The sequence below is a fragment of the Vipera ursinii genome (assembly GCF_947247035.1).
Source record: "Vipera ursinii genome assembly, chromosome: 14".
Lineage (NCBI taxonomy): Eukaryota > Metazoa > Chordata > Lepidosauria > Squamata > Viperidae > Vipera > Vipera ursinii.
The window spans coordinates 3,514,340-3,531,001 of NC_139527.1; the positions used below are offsets into that span (position 1 = coordinate 3,514,340).

A 16,662-nucleotide genomic window follows, 5' to 3' on the forward strand; every position below is an offset into this window, starting at 1 on the left:
GGCCAGCCGGCGCCTTTAGGTGGCTGGGTGGGTGGGTGGGGGTGCCGAGAGGGCAGGAGAGCGGCAAGCAGAGCCCAGCCAGAGTGTGTGTGTGTGTGTGGGGGGGTCCCGCCTGCCATCCGGACGGTGCCCTCTTGTTGCCTGCCCGTCTCCGTCTCGCCTCCCCCCCCTCCCTCTTTTGTGTCTGGCGCTTGGACCTTCAGCGGCCAGGTAGGAGGCAGCTGGAGGTGGAGGGGGGGGGCGAGGGCTGGAGGGAGCCTGGGAGGGTCTTTTCATTCCAGCCGAAGATTGTCAACCTCAAAGAGAGGGAGGGAGGGTGGGGCGATGGGAGGGGGGCGGGTGGGTTAGGGGGGGAGAAAGGCGGAGGGAGAGAGGGGCAAAGAAGGAGAGGAGGAGAGGGAGGGGGAGTAAAAGAGGGGGGAGAAAGAGGGGGAGAGGGAAAAGAAAAGAGAGGGAGAAGGAGAGAAGGAAGAGACGGAGGGAAAAAAGAGAGGGAAAGAGGGAGTGGGAGAAGGAGAGAAGGAAGAGACGGAGGGAAAAAAGAGAGGGAGAAGGAGAGAAGGAAGAAACGGAGGGAGATCGCACCAGCCGGCAGTGACCAGCGCTGCTGGATCCGGAGAAGCTCCGATTTGGATCCCTCCTCATTCGGTTTTCCTTTCCTCCTCCTTCCCCCCCCCCCCCCACTAGGCTTGTCCTCCAGCTCCTCCCCGCCTGCACATCAGGAGCCAAACCAGGTTCGGGAACCGGTTTGCGCCAAAGGAGGGTGACACCGTCTCGGAAAAGATGGGGCTTCGCGGAGGCGCCGGATCTCCCGCCGGAGGGGCTCCTCCCGCGTTCCACTGACCGGGACCGAGGAGACCCTCCCCACCCGCCCACCCACCCACCAACTCTGCCCCTCCGGACCGAAGCTGAGCGATTGGCAGGAGACGGATCTCCTCTCCGAGATCCCCGGGGTGTGTGTGGGGGGGGGCTTATTCCGGGAGGCTTCGGGGGTGCCTGAGTAGGTCCTCCGAGCTGGAGGGGGGGTCGTCTCAAAGCAGAGCTGGGGAGTCGGGGCAAGAAGAGTGCCGCTGAGAACCAGGATTAACACCTGGGGGGAAAAAAACCCCTCCGTCTATTTCTCAGCAGAAGGAAAGGAAGAGAGGTCGCTGCTGGGGGCCCCCTCCTTACCCCCCCCAAAAAAGAAAAGCTGCTGTGGAAGATCCAGGTCTCCTGAGCCTCCTTGCTCCAACTGCCTTTCTGGAATGATGGACTTTGGGGTTTCTGTGTTCTGCTCCGCTAAATTCTTCCTTTCTGCTTGAAACTGACCGGACCTGGAAAACTCACCACTGGCTGGTTCTCTAACCGGAGGCATCTTGGCCTTCCCTGCCCACGGAACCCTCTTGCCCAGTTTTCTGCTTGCTTCCTCGCTTCACACAGCGCCGATTCGCCATAGGCTGGAGCTGCAGTTTGGGCGCTAGGAGAGGAGAGCCCTTCCACATCCTCCGAGAGAAACGGGGTGCTACTCTTGAGCCGCCCTGGGGCACCCCAAAGTGCTGAGAAGCCTGCCAGCCGTCCATGCCTGGCCCGCAGAAGTTGGCACCATGGCACGGCCTGCTCCAGGAGCGCTGCTCTTTGCCAACGGCTTGGGCTTCCCTCCCAGTAACCTGGCCCGGGTCGTGGTGTGGGAATGGTTGAACGAGTACAGCCGGTGGAGGCCCTACACGGCGGCCGTCTGTCACCACATTGAGAACATCCTGAAAGAAGATGCTCGGGGCAGCGTGGTACTTGGGCAGGTGGATGCTCAGCTGTCTCCGTACATTATAGATTTACAGTCCATGCATCAATTCCGGCAGGATACAGGTAAGCCTCGCCAACCCCCGTCACGGTAAATGTTGCATGGAAGGAAAAAAAAACCCCTTCCCTTAATCGTAATTGAAATTATGGTTTATGCGGGGTTTAGTCGAGGGAGAGGTGGGGGGGAACCCTTCGGGCTGAAAAACAGGACAGATGGGAGAAAACAACCCTGACGTGCTAGGTTTCTAGCTGGGAAGCATCCCTGTCGTGCTAGTTTTCCACCTGCGGGGAATGGGAGACAGGAAGAAGAGCCTTTGAATCACGGTTTCTCCAGTCTTGGGTCCCTTTCGGTGACAGCAAATGCCGGCTGCTTCTCCCCTTGGCTAAAATTCTGGGGAGTTCCAGACATTCAGCAAGATTCAGACAGAGGCTGAGTGATTTAAACAATCTATTGTAGCTTGCAGGGGTTGGTTTTAGAAAAAGCTGTTTACTCCCCAATTCTGAACAATGTAGGAGCCGGGGCAAAGATTTGGGCACAGCAAATAGAATAAGAATAAGAATAAGAATAAGTAGAATTAGAATTAGAATTAGAATTAGAATTAGAATAGAGTAGAGTAGAGTAGAGTAGAGTAGAGTAGAGTAGAGTAGAGTAGAGTAGAGTAGAGTAGAATAGAATAGAATAGAATAGAATAGAATAGAATAGAATAGAATAGAATAGAATAGAATAAACAGTTTTATTGTCATTGTGTTACAACAAAATTAAGTTTCTTAATGACCTGGGAAGACATGGAGCTGTTGGGTCCTGAAGAAGCTGAGATGTATTTTTTTCCCCCATGCAAATCTCCATCTTTTAAGTTGACGCCAGACTGTGGTCCTTGCAGAAGAGTGCTGCTCACAGTAGCTAGAAGGGCAGTGTGATCATAACAAAGCTACTAGCAGTAGCAACAAAGACCTTTTAAGATTGAAAATACGAGGTTTACGCCCAGTAGATCTTTGGATGTTTTAAGGTCTGATTTGGTACTCAGGGGTGAGCAGAAAACGCAGACGCCTCCCGGATGCTTCGGTGTTTCGCCGTATAAGCATAATTATAATGAGGAAAAAAATAATAATCCAGGTTTATTGAGTTAATAAACTCTCAATACACTCAACACTCGTGGTGCAAAGAAGAGGGGTAGGATTGGAGTTAAGACAGTGTCCTGGAAGGCCCCCCTCCCCAATCCCAGCCGTCTTCTTTGCACCACCACGATGATGGAGCATTGCAGGCTGATAGCCAGTTATGCCACCCTACACACATGGAAAGCAACGGGTGACTAATTGACGTCAATAGGACAAACCCTTCCCCCCCCCCTCTGCAGTTTAAACAAGCGTGTAGAATTTTGCCAGCTCTGAACTGGAGTGGCGCGTGCGGATTTTGGCGTTCTTTCCTCCTGTGTGGAGCTGCGTTGCCCAAGATGTGGTCGTCAAAAGGTTTTTTAAAAAAAGAAAAACAGGTTGGTTTTTCAAAACAAAAGAATGCCTCTTCGCCTGGACCGATGGTGGCGTGAGCTCCTGAGGATGAAAAGCCAAGCCTTCTTCCTCCGATTTGGGGGTGCCCTGATAGATTTGTGCATAGAGGGGGGAGGAAATCTTAGGGAAACCTCAGCACATCAGTCTGATACCCCCTAGAATCCTTTGTCTGAAATGATATAGGGTTTCTTGCCTGAGCAGGGGCTGGACTAGAAGACCTCCAAGGTCCCTTCCAATTCTATTCTATTCTATTCTATTCTATTCTATTCTATTCTATTCTATTCTATTCTATTCTATTCTATTCTTCTATTCTATTCTATTATTATTATTTCTGTTCTATTATTTGTTATTCTATTCTATTCTATATTCTGTTCTATTATTTTTTTCTATTTTCTATTTTTTTCTATTTTCTATTTCTCTTCTGCTTTGCTACAATAGACAGTGGGGTGTAGTTCTGGAGTGGGAAATAAATCACTGAAGAACAAGCTTCTAGATCTCATGAGGGCAGGGAGTGAATGGCTGGGTTGCACCTGGATTAAAGCAACAGGAATCACGGTTTCATAGCGTCTCTCTGGCCCTGTTTCGGCTCTGCAGCTTCTCAGTCTGAAAAAAATAATAATACAGAACTAGAGAAGATGTAGGGATGGAAATGGAGCGGTAAAGACCGGAGTGCCTCTGTGAACACGCAGAGTGCTTTCTCCTTCCAGTTTGCAGAGGTAGGGGATGAAGATAAAACGTTTGAGACAGAGTCGAGGTGTGGCCTCTTCGGATATCTGCAGAGCTTAAGCCCAAAATTTCCTCTGCTAAGCAAGACCGTCATTAAGTGAGCGTTGCCTCACTTTGCGACTTTTCTTGCCACGGTTGTTAAGTGAATCACTGCAGTTAAGTTAGTAGCACAGTCGCTAAGCGAATCCGGCTTCCCCCATTGACTCTGCTTGTCAGAAGGTCGCCAAAGGGGATCACGTGACCCCGGGATCGCTGCGACCGTCATAAATATGAATCAGTTGCCAGGCGTCTGATTTTTTTTTTTTAATCCCGTGACCCTGGGGACGCCGCAACGGTTGCAAGTGCAAAAAAGGGTCCTAAGTCACTTTTTTTTCAGCGTCGTCGTAACTTCGAACGGTCACTAAGCGAAGTCGACCGTTGTGTACTGCGTTAAAGAAATCAAATCGAAACCCATGAACGTCTCCATGAACTTTCCCGAGGGGCCAGTTGTTATTTTCTTTCTTCTCAGCTTTGACTACCTCGCGGGGCTGTTGTTCCGAGGCTCCAACGGAAAGCATTTGTCGGGTGGGGGAAATACAGGCACTCCTCGACATACGCCCGCAATGGAGCCCCAAATTTCTCTTGCCATGCGAGACTTTTGTTGAGTGAGTTTTGTCCCCATTTTACAACCTTCCTTGCCACCGTTGTTAAGTGGAATCCCTGTGGTTGTTCGGTTACTGACACGGTTGTTAAGCGAATCCGGCTACCCCCCATTGGCTTTGCTTGCCCAAAGGTTGCAAAAAGAGATCCCATAAGCCCGGGACACTGCAACCATCATAAGTGCAAGCCAGTTGCCGAGCCTCCAGATTTGGACCATGGGACCACCGGGATGCTGAAAAGGTCGTAAGTGTGAAGGCAGATCCTAAGCTCCTTCTTCTCGACGGCTTTGTCATTTCAAACAGTCACTAAACGAATTGTTGCATGTGGAGGACTATCTGCATATATTGCTTTTAGGCTTCTGGGTAAAAGATCTGGAGGTCACCAACTGCAAATTGTATTTGTTTCTGGGTGTTTTTTTCCCCCCTTCTCCGCTAAATCCATGCAGGGATCTTGTTTACTTTCATCTTTGGGGTGAAAAACAGCTGAAAGCTGTTTGTTATTTATTTATTATTATTAAATTTTTATACCGCCCTTCTCCCGAAGGACTCAGGGCGGGCAGTGTACAGGGCAATAAATATCAAAATGTAAATACAAAAGTTAAAAAAGAGATTAAAAAGAATTAAATCATTATGCCCAAGAATACAATACTAAAAATGTGTTAAATGTGTTCAAACTTATTTAAATCCAACCCCAAACCCATCTTTACCTAAGCTCAAACAGGGGTGTGTGTGTGTGTGTATGTGTGTATTTGTGTGTTTGTGTTTTCAATGAAAGAGAGTTGATTATTGTGAATACAATTGTTACCTGCCAGCCTTTAAACCTTCATGCCTGGCTGACTTTGAACATCCTTATTTAAAGCACCTTATTTAAAAACAACACAACCAGACAATTGTTCCAGCTGACTTGACAGACGGCAGACAAACCTATATATTTTTTTTCCTAGTGGATTGGACTACGTTGCCCATCATTCTTTGCGCTGAGCATCAGGGCCTGCACGGGGATGAGGTCGAAAAAATTAAAAAAAAATAAAAATAACAGCCAAAAGGTTATCTTCCTTTTTAACACGACACCCTTCAAAATACAGTCTTCGACTTACTGCAGCTGCTTTATTTATTTATTTATTTATTATTTATTAATTTAATTTGTATACCGCCCTTCTCCCCAAGGACTCAGGGCGGTGAACAGCGACCGTTCAAAGTTACGATGCCAGTAGGGGGTGAAAAAAGGGGGGGACTTACGGCCGTTTTTCATACTTACGACCGTTGCGGCATCCCCGTGGTCACGTGATCCGAATTCAAACGCTTGGCAACCAACTCCTATTTATGACGGTCGCACCGTCCCGGGGTGACGTCCCCTTTTGCGACCTTCTGACCAGCAAAATCAAAGGGGAACCCAGATCCACTTAGCAACCAGGTTACTAACTTAACAACCGCAGCGATCCTCTTAACAACGGAGGCCAAAAAAAAAAATATGTGGTGGTAAAACGGGGCCAAACTCCTTTGTTGATGAGATGTTCGCTTTGTCTCTTTTGGCTCAGACAAAGTCATTTTTGCAGGTTTTTATTTTTTTTATTATTTTAATTCCATTTATATCCCGCCCTTTTCCGAAGACTCAGGGCGGCTTACAAGCTTAGCAGTCCCCTTTCCAAAACGCATGGCGATATATTTTTTTTCCTGGCCGGCTTGAAGGCAGCCATCGTTGTCTCTCACCTTCGGCCTGGTGGGAATTTGATAAACCCAGGTCTAAAAAAATCCCTTTCTCCATCTTTCCCCAGACTTTGCAAACCTCCAATTTCGGTCTTGACCTGGGGTTTTCCGTTGGGCAGATAGGATGCGTGATGGATCAACAGCATCCTTCCAGTTGGGCAGGCGTTGCACCCACTCGGCCTGACTTGAAGAAAATAGAGCTGTGTTTATTCCCAGGAGGTTGCGGTGTGTGTGTGTGCGCGTGTGTCACACTAATTCTCCCTTAGTGATGAAGGTCCCACTGGAAAACAACAAAAAAACATCTCTTGTCTAGTTCCCTTGTGACTCCTAGGGGTCCCTGAATTAGACTCGCTCATCAACAACAGCTTCCCTACAGTGGTCGCCTGGCCCCCTTCCCCTAAGTGTGTGTGTGTGTTTGTGTCTCTCTCTGTGTGTGCAGCGATATCCCTCTGCAGAAAGCGCAATGTTTTCAAAACATCCAGGATGCAGCATCTCGCACTAAGCTTTGGAGAGGGGTTGGTGGTTCTGATTTGGAAAGATTTCATCAGCCACCTGCTTTGCCAAAAAAAAAAACCCACAACAACATCTGTAACTCCAAAGAGAAGAATTGATTTGCAACAATTATCCTAGAGGGAGTTCACACGTTGGGTTTAACAAGAGAGACAAACAAAGATTTTCTTTCTTTCTTTCTTTCTTTCTTTCTTTCTTTCTTTCTTTCTTTCTTTCTTTCTTTCTTTCTTTCTTTCTCTCTTTCTCTTTCTCTTTCTCTTTCTCTCTCTCTCTCTCTTTCTTTCTTTCTTTCTTTCTTTCTTTCTTTCTTTCTTTCTTTTCCTTGTGTTGCTTTTTTTAAAGAAATGCCTTCCGATCATCTTTACAGCAGTTATATAACTTCAGGTAGTCCTTGTGTTACAGTCACGACTGCCTTGCTTAGCGACAGAAATTCTGGTCCCACTTTGTGGTAGTAAGTCAAGGACTAGTAGTGAAACATTTTTGAATATCTTGGCAAGTAAGAACGAAAGTGTCATGCTCATTTTTAAAAAAAACAACAACTAAGCCAAGAGTGTTTATTCATTCTTAAACGTTGCATCCATCCTGTATTTTCATTGTTAAAAATAATCCCAGTATGGATTTTGTGTGCGATGACTGGATGTAGACTTCAGGAGAAATATTTTAAGATCTTAGTTCTTTAACACACTTCCAGTGTAACGGGTGGTAATCGAGTACTAACAGTTTTCATTTAACCGCGCTGTAAAAACAAGACTTATGTTCTAAAACAGAAGCATATAATCCCTCTTTTGTTTGATTCAGGGTAGTATAAAATTTATATACATTAGAGAATTATCACAAAGGGTGGGAAAAATCAGAACAATCCCAAGGAGTGATGGGTGTTGCTTAAGTAGTTCATACTAAAAAAAAAAAGGTGACAAATATTGTCTTCAGAAATTGTGGGCGCTCCATCACGGGAGGTGTTTAAGAAGAGACTGGACAGTCACTTGTCTGGGATGGTATCGGTTCTTCTGCTTGAGTAGGGGGCTGGACTAGAAGACCTCCGAGGTCCCTTCCAGCTCTATTCCATTCTAATATATGCGAAACCTTCCATATAATGGCCTGGAATTTAAAATGTAAGAATGTTTACAGCTTAAAATCTTCTTTCTTCCTTTGATGACTATTTTGTTTAAGATAAGAGGATAATCCTTACCTGGCTATTAAAACCTTTGATCTGCTCCACCGACACACACACACACACACACACACACACACACACAGACAGACAGACAGACAGACAGACAGACACAGGGTGTCTCCTGTCTTTCTAATTGCTACTTTCTTATAATTATTATCCTTTGAAATAATAATAAAAAAAGTCACCCTCATTTGTTCTGTAGCAAACCTGTCATGTACTGTAATACTGGAGCTTTGAAACTGGCAATCTTTCGAGGGGAAAAAAAAGAAAGAAAGAAATGGCTTTCAAAAGAAAAGGCTGGGAGAGCGAGGATCCAGCTGCAAAGTAGGACTGGACGTGCTGATTTGATGCAATGGGCTGGTGGGTTCAACAGAAAGGGAGATTTCTCAGTATAGAAAACAATTGTTTGTTTTTATTGATTTATTGACCACTTTTTAGAACTGTCCATCTCTGGGATGGGATGAAATAGGAATAGGAATAGAATAGAGTAGAGTAGAGTAGAGTAGAGTAGAGTAGAGTAGAGTAGAGTAGAGTAGAGTAGAGTAGAATAATGGAATGAAGAATAGAATAGAATAGAATAGAATAGAATAGAATAGAATAGAATAGAATAGAATAGAATAGAATAGAATAGAATAGAATAGAATAGAACAATAGAATAGAATAGGAAATAGAATTGGGAATAGGAATAGGGAATTAGAATAGAATAGGAATAGAAAAAGGAATAGAATAGAATAGAATAGAATAGAATAGAATAGAATAGAATAGAATAGAACAATAGAATAGAATAGGAAATAGAATTGGGAATAGGAATAGGGAATTAGAATAGAATAGGAATAGAAAAAGGAATAGAATAGAATAGAATAGAATAGAATAGAATAGAATAGAATAGAATAGAACAGAACAGAATAGAATAGAATAGAATAGAATAGAATAGAATAGAATAGAATAGAATAGAATAGAACATTATTTATTGGCCAAGTGTGATTGGACACACAAGAGGGACTTTTAGTAGTGTATAATAAAACATTTAAACTTCAAAGCAGTATATAAAAGTTAAAAGTCTAAAAAGAGACAAGCAAAGAACTAAGGAGAAATTTATTGGCAATGAGAATAACTAATCAGTGGAACAACTTGCCTCCAGAAGTTGTGGATGCTCCAACATGGGGGTTTTCAAGAAGAGACTGGGCAACCATTTGTCTGAAATGATATAAGGTCTCCTGCTTGACTTCCTGGAGCTTTATTTATTTACCTAGTAACTTACCACACTTGATTTACTGGCCTTTTTTTTTTTTTGCTTAAACAGCATTTGTTTCCACCCTGCATTGTTTGAAAATCTGGCTGCAAGTTTTCAAGAACATTCATCTTTGACCTCAGTGTGATTTTACACACCAACCTAAAGCCATGGTTTCTAAAATAAGCTTTCGGGGGGCTGGATTCTCATTAATTTAAGCCGGACCCCATGGTTTACACAGTGCTGTTTATTTTATTTAGTCCTGGACCAACTCAAAAGTAAATCCAAGGATAAAATTTATGCATATATAAAACATGCTATTGCCAAATAGCGAATAGCGAAAGTAAACAACCGTGATGCACACAATAATGGCTGGAGCTATATATAAAAAAGCCAAACCAGTGAGCTGAGCATTGGACAGCCAGCCAGCTTCCAACAAACCAAAGTCAAGGGAGGTAGCCCGATTGGCTTAAGGACGGCTTGATTCACTTAACAATTTTTTTTTTAATTCCATTTATATCCCGCCCTTCTCCAAAGACTCAGGGCGGCTTACAAGCTTAGCAGGGATTTACTTAACCGTGAGATCATAACATTGGGCAGCGCTCCCTTAACCGCCATCTTGGTTCGCCACAGAAATTCTGGTCCCGATTGGCCGCTGTCAATCCAGGATCTCCTGCTTAAGAGATGAGAGTCAGAATCCTGCTGGGGATCTTGAGGACATCTGGGAAGCAGTATCATTTCCAAAAACAAACTTCCAACACCATATTTTAGCTCGCCCCAGTTTTTTCCTTCCCGGACTGCGTTCACACCAGACTTAGCCTTCGCACTAAGCTTGGCAAGTGTGAATCTTGGCTTGTTTTTCTCTGTTTTAGGGGTGTGGTGGAAAATCAGCTTAGATTTTGATTCTGGGCCTGATGCAAAGGGGCCGGTTTGGGAATCTGGTTCCTGTAATGGAAATGGCCAGGGTTATCCTTCCAGTGGGATCTGTGTAGGAAGGTGGGAAGGAAGGAGGATCCAGTCCCCTTCTGCTTTCCTGAGGCCGCCCGCCAGCTCTTGTGATCTGGTGCACGGAGGCTTCCAGCAACCTCCCAAATGCTGCATTTCTCCCTGAGCCAAGACTGCAGGAGCTGTTGGCATGCTTGCCTGGTGCTTGGATGAGATTCCTGGGTCACCCAAGCAGGTGGCCAAGGGCTTTGTCGTAACTGGAGGAACCTCTCTATCTTCTTCTGAGCTGAAGCCAGCGAGAGAGGGAAAGAGGAAGAGGGGGAGAGGGGAGGAGGGGGGAAGGAAGGAAACAAAGAGGGGGAAAAAGAAAGGAAGGGAGAAGGAAGGGAGAAAAACAAAGAAGGAAGAAAGAAAAAAGAGAAAGAAAGAAAGAAAGAAAGAAAGAAGAAAGAAAGAAAGAAAGAAAGAAAGAAAGAAAGAAAGAAAGAAAGAAAGAAAGACAAAGAAGGAAGAAAGAAAAAGAGGGAGGAAGAAAGAAAGAAAGAAAGAAAGAAAGAAAGAAAAGAAAGAAAGAAAGAAAGAAAGAAAGAAAGAAAGAAAGAAGGAAGGAAAGGGAAAGGGGAAGGAAGGAAGGAAGGAAGGAAGGAAGGAAGGAAGGAAGGAAGGAAGGAAGGCAGGCAGGCCACTGGACTTTTTGTTTTTCCTGGAAGATGTTTTGTCTCTCATCCAAGAAATCATTCTCCTGACTTAAGCTTCCTGGATGAGAAGCAAAACGTCTTCAAAGAAAAACAAAGTCCAGGTGCCTTTTGGGGGGGGGGGGAAAGCCCCTTTGGGACAACCATGACCTGGAGGATGGAGCATCCCCGTGGACAGATTGCTCCTTTGTTTTTGTTTTTCTTGAGACCATTTTGGTGGACTCGTACCGAGCCGAGGCTACCTTAAGCTCTTTCACAGCTATTCGACTCAACTTAAAAGTTCCTGTCAAGGGCAGGAAATCGGGAATCCAGGCAGTTGAAATGAATACAGGTTTCTGGCACGCTAACAGTCTCCACAAGATCCTGAACTACCAATGGTCGAAGCAAAATGGCGGTAGATAAGAGTCAAGGAGGGCTGGACTTAGGCCTCCTCTGGGCACGCAGGTGCTCGAGACTTATGACACGCTCTCCCCCTCCCTCCCTCGGGCTCAGACTGGTCACCTACAATACGGTTGTGACCCATCAAGAGTAGCCATGCTTCCTTTCTTGGATGGACGCAATGACCTTTGCATCAAGCAGTGATCCCTAGTTTTTTTTCCGGCAGACAGTTCACGCCCCGTCACCCAGCTTGTGTAGACAAGCATCTCTTATATAATTGCTTGCGACAGAGCCCTCGTATCCGCTCTGCCCAATTTGGGTTGAAACGCTGCTGCAGTCGGACAGAGACCTCTCCAGCCTTTGCACGGAAAGAGGAGGAGGAGGAGGAGGTTGAATGAGGCAATCTCAGATTGTTCCCAGCTGTCCGCTTCCCTAGGCCTTCTTCCTCCCGAGAAGGAAAGGCGCTGATTCAGCGAAAAGCAGGTGTCTAATTCAATCTTCTCCTTTCTGCTGCATTGCTTAGAAGGCAGTTGATTAATAGCCATGATTACAGCAATTAACCAGGCTGGACAAACAAAGATGAGAAGAAGAAGAAAACAAAATAACACCAACTGGTGTTTGCACGTGGAAATCTTCCTTCCTGGGTTGCGTAAAGGACCAACAACGGCACCGGGCGGGGAAAGGGACAGTTGTGCGATAAGATCAAAATTGTCCCAGTCCTAAAGGATGGGATAGAATTCTCTGAGCCAGTTGCTAATGCTGAGCGTTTGCAATGGCGTGTGAGAAAGACCTTGGGGGACTGGACAAAGAGAAGGGGATGGACAGATAAGAGACTGCTTAACCTCCCCCCCCCAAGCTGGATAATGGGAGGGACAAAAGCTTCAGAAGGGACCCTTCAGTTCCCTCACAACTGGGATGTGACATGAATGTTGGTCTCCAGCTTCGTTGTCCGCCTGGTGTTTGAACCTGGCAGTTGGATTAATTCAGGAAATCGCTGCTGGGTTATGCAAAAATTTAGCCCGGGAGGTTAACAGCAAGCAGGCCCGTGGCCAACGGAGGGGCGTGGATCACTGTAATTGATGAATTGATGGATTCCATGACATCAAGTCATTGTTGATGCTCAGCAGCCAGGGATAGATTTTTCTGTGATGATCTGGCCTGGAGCCCATCTTTGAGTCCTTCCAACCAGCAATGGATCAATTAGATAATTGATTCCTCTAATTCAGAGTTCCCCGACCTGTCCGGCTTTGTGGACCGGCGGGACAGGACGGGGGGGGAGAAGAAGGGATGGTTCCGCATGAGTGGCGGGCCAGCGCACGGATACATGTGCACCCACTGTTTGCACAAGTGAGGATGCGCATGTGTGCAGGCACTCCCCCTCCGTTTCTGTGGCCCGCTTCCGAATGGCTCAACTTGAGGACCCCCCTGCTCTAATTTATTCAGCCCAGCTCTCCAGGTTTTCCCAAAAGGATTTTGTTCTCATCTCTCCTGGAATTGTCAAGAAGGTCACGGTTTTATCATCCCCGCCTCCAAATATCAAAAGAATAAAATAAATAAAAAAAGCAGAAGCCGTTTTGGAAAGTCAGCATCTGGCTGACAATACTTGTTCTGCTGAGCTACTAATTTAATAAATAGCCCAAAACTGTCTGAGAGGAGGAAGAAGAGTCCATGATTAAGAAGTAGCTAGGAAATTATGATGGGATGCATTCGGGGAACGCCCAGAGTCATCAACCACATTCTAATTTTGCGGGTTGTGGAAGTTCAAGCAAATCTGTTTTGTGGTACATGGTGTCGTGTGAAATAGCTGAAAAAAAACAGTCGGAAATTCGATCATGTGACGCGGGGACGCTGCAACCGTCGCAAGTACATGCCAGTTGCCAAGCGTTTGAATTTTGATCATGTGACCGTGGGGAGGCTGCAATGGTCCTATGGGTGAAAAATGGCCCCGGGTCCCTTTTTTTTTCCCCAGGGCTGTCGTAACTCCAGACGGTCACTAAACGAACGATTGTAAGGCGAGCGCTACCTGTAAATGAAAACCCTCTGTTTGCTTTTGATCTTGAGGATTTGTCTTCAGCTAAAATGTATGCACGTGAAATATCTGTGGGGAAGGTGCGCTGTGGAGATTTTCTGTCTAGGGCAGTTTTCAAAATGCTCGGAGACACGGTTGAAATCAGCAGGGAGAATACGACATTAAAAATCCAAGGGGTGACCAGATCGTTAACAAAGTTTTTCTGCTGATTTCTTGATGAAAGGAGGTCCCGTTAAAAATCCCAATCAGAGGACAGCATATAGACTATTATGCGGAAAGCCATTTTCATTACCCCCGAAACGCCGAGAGCCTCACGGCTTTAACTAATTACAATTAAAGAAGGAGGGCGTGCAAGCCATATCTGAACGTTTAATCAGGTTTGGTTCAAGCTGCATTCTTGCATTTTAGGTCAGATGGCACAATCGAGAGAGAAAGAAAATAATAATAATAATAATAATGCAAAATTGCCTTCCCTTCCCTCCCCTTCCCTTCCTCTGCCCTTCCCTTCCCTTCACAAAGCCAATTCCGAGAGAGGGACAGCAGTGTTTCCTCTCCTCATCCGTGTAACTACACAGTGGTAGTATTTTAATTGAAAACAGGGCAATTAAATGCCGTTGCTTCTCTTAACGATCTGTGGCCATAAACAAGAAGGCTAAATTAAGCCACTAAGAAACTGGATCTGCAAACGCCTGCTTGGGCGTAAAGAGTGACCTCAGCGCTGCAGATTTTAAAAGATAAATTTAAAACAACCCGATCCTCTTTTATTTTCTTCCAAATTATAACCACAACGAGAAGGAGAGGGCGTCTCCCGTGTGCAACGAACAGGTCCCTTCAGCGATGCTCAGCTAAAAACCAAGTTATGACCATATAGGGATAGGAATGGCTGTAGGAATTTAGCTGAGCATCGTACACTTGTAGGGCGCGATTAAAGAAAGAACAGCCACTCTTCCTTTAGGTGGAAACCAGGAAAGTTGGAGAGGATTGTACAGTGCAAAGTGTGTGTGTGTGTGTGTGTGTGTGTGTGTGTGTGTGTGTGGGGGTGTGTGGTTTGGCCCCGAGCTTTTGGCCAAACGTTTCACTACTGTATGTGCAAGAACCCCCTTTCCCCCCCCCCACCCACAATTCTACCCATGGAGAATCTGGCTGGATTTTTTTTTTCTCCCTCAGAACAAAACGTCAGCCCCAATTTCAGAGCAGGAAAAAAAAAAGAAAGGCAGTCCTCAACTTTCAACAGTTCATTTACTGACCGTTCCAAGTTACAACGGCACCGGGGGAGGGAAAAGTGACTTAGGACTATTTTTTTTCCCCAGGCTTACAACCGTGGCGGCATGCCCTGTGGTTAGGCGATCCAAATTTGGAGGCTCAGCCGCTGGTTCCTATTTATGACGGTGGCCGTCGGCCGGGCTCCCGTGATTTTCCCCCCCATCTTTTGCGTCCTTCTGACACGCAAAGTCAAGGGGGGGGGTGTGGAAGCCTAGTTCACTTAACTCCACCCCCCGCAACGATTCACTTAACGAGCCTGGCGAGGAAAAGTTGTGAAATGGGGCAACGCTCAACTCGTCACCAATGCTCCGCTGAGCCACGTACATTTGGGGCTGGAACGGTGGTCGTAACCTCGAGGACCACCCGGGCTCTGACTAGAGCTAGGGCTTAGACGGCTTGATCAGTGGGACCCCATTAAATGGGGGGGGCGAATGTCGTTGCGGTCCATTTCAGAGAGTCCATCCCAGTGGCCGCGAATGCAGGACGACCACTCACCCGCACCCACACGCTCCAAATTTCAATGCTTTACATGAGAGCTTTATCATACCACTCTCTCTCTCTCTCTCTTTCTCTCTCTCTCTCTCTCTCTCTTTCTCTTTCTCTTTCTCTCTCTCTCTCTCTCTCTCTCTCTCTGTCTCTCTCTCTCTTTCTCTCTCTCTCTCTCTCTCTCTCTCTCTCTCTCTCTCTCTCTCTCCCTCCATCCCTTGCAGCCTAGATTCAGCCCCCCCCTTCTTGATAGCATCTCTCTCCACCCTCCCCAGGGATCTTGCTGCTAGAGAGGGCTGCTGCAAGCTGAAGCCGCAGGCCGCTTGCCAAACCATGCTGGCTGAAAGCAAACTCCACAAAGAAAACTGCTGGCGTACTGCTGTTTGGTTTTTATGAGCCCCTGGGGAGAGATGCATAGTTAACGTAACACTTCAAACACAATTATTGATTGCATGCATGGACTGTGGCGGTGGGCTGCATGAGCACACCAAGGGAGGGAGAGAGGCAGAAAGTGGTTTATGTGTCTCTCTCTGTGTGTGTGTGCGTCATCTTCCTCAGTCAGCAGAGCGCATGCATCCCAAGCAACGGAGCCCTGGATTATCAGCTGCACCACGTCTTTAAAAAAAAAAAAACACTCGCCCATCTTTCCTTATTTTTACAAATAAGCTGGCGAACGTATCCAACACGCTTGCCTCCTCCAATATTTTTTTTTTTTGCCCCCACGACGACGACCCTGCGAGGTGGGTTGGGCGGAGAGAGAAGTCACCCAGTCAGCGTTCAAGGCGGGACTAGAACTCACCGTCTCCGGGGGATTGGCCCAAAGTCGTCATCCAGAGGGCTTTCCTGGCTAAGGCGGGACCAGAACTCCCCGTCTCCTGCGGATTGACCCAAAGTTAGCCAGCCAACTTTCATGGCTAAGGCGGGACTAGAACTCCCAGTCTCCCAGTTTCTATCCAGGCGCCCTAATCACCAGACCAAACTGGCTCTTTCAATTCCGTTTTTTTTTCCCCAAAACAAACCACTATGATAAGAAATCCCACATCGGGTGTTAAAACCCCCAGCTTTGCTAAGTCCTTCAGGTTCGGGGGCTCTTCAGGCAAAATCGGGTTTGCCCGCCCATCTTTTCACGTCTCCAAAGCACACCTCTCTGCCTGCCGTCTCCGGGCTCTTTTGGGGTGTCGCCACTACAAACATCCACCGTTCTGGGTATCTTTCCATCTAAGCCGGGCGCCTCCCTTTGTTGCAACCGCCTGGCCAGTTTGGAGCAGAGCTTGGTTAGTCACCGGACCTTGCCCTCTGGCCCCTCTGACCGGTCAGCCCAGCCATTGTTCTACCTTGCAATGCCTTGTCAGGTAGAACTAGGCCAACTTTCCTGTGGACGTTTCCACACAGCCAATGAGGGAGGGAGGGTAGCCTTCTGCTCCGATGTTCTTGCTGATGTCACTTTCCGTTTTGTGCTCCTCAACCCTCAGCAAATCCCATCAGAGGTCACTGGGAGAGAAATTTTCCTTTCCTTTCCTTTCCTTTCCTTTCCTTTCCTTTCCTTTCCTTTCCTTTCCTTTCCTTTCCTTTCCTTTCCTTTCCTTCCCTTCCCTTCC

General features: G+C 46.5%; 1 protein-coding gene across 1 annotated transcript in view; it reads left to right on the forward strand.

Annotated features, from left to right (window-relative positions):
* The first annotated feature begins 1,228 nt into the window (after positions 1–1,228).
* DTX1 (deltex E3 ubiquitin ligase 1) overlaps positions 1,229–16,662 on the forward strand; it is a 30,329-nt gene continuing 14,895 nt past the window's right edge. Inside the window, exon 1 of the mRNA XM_083373558.1 lies at positions 1,229–1,842. Coding sequence (XP_083229684.1) covers positions 1,584–1,842 — 259 coding nt within the window. The 5' untranslated portion in view covers positions 1,229–1,583. The remainder of the gene's footprint in view (positions 1,843–16,662) is intronic.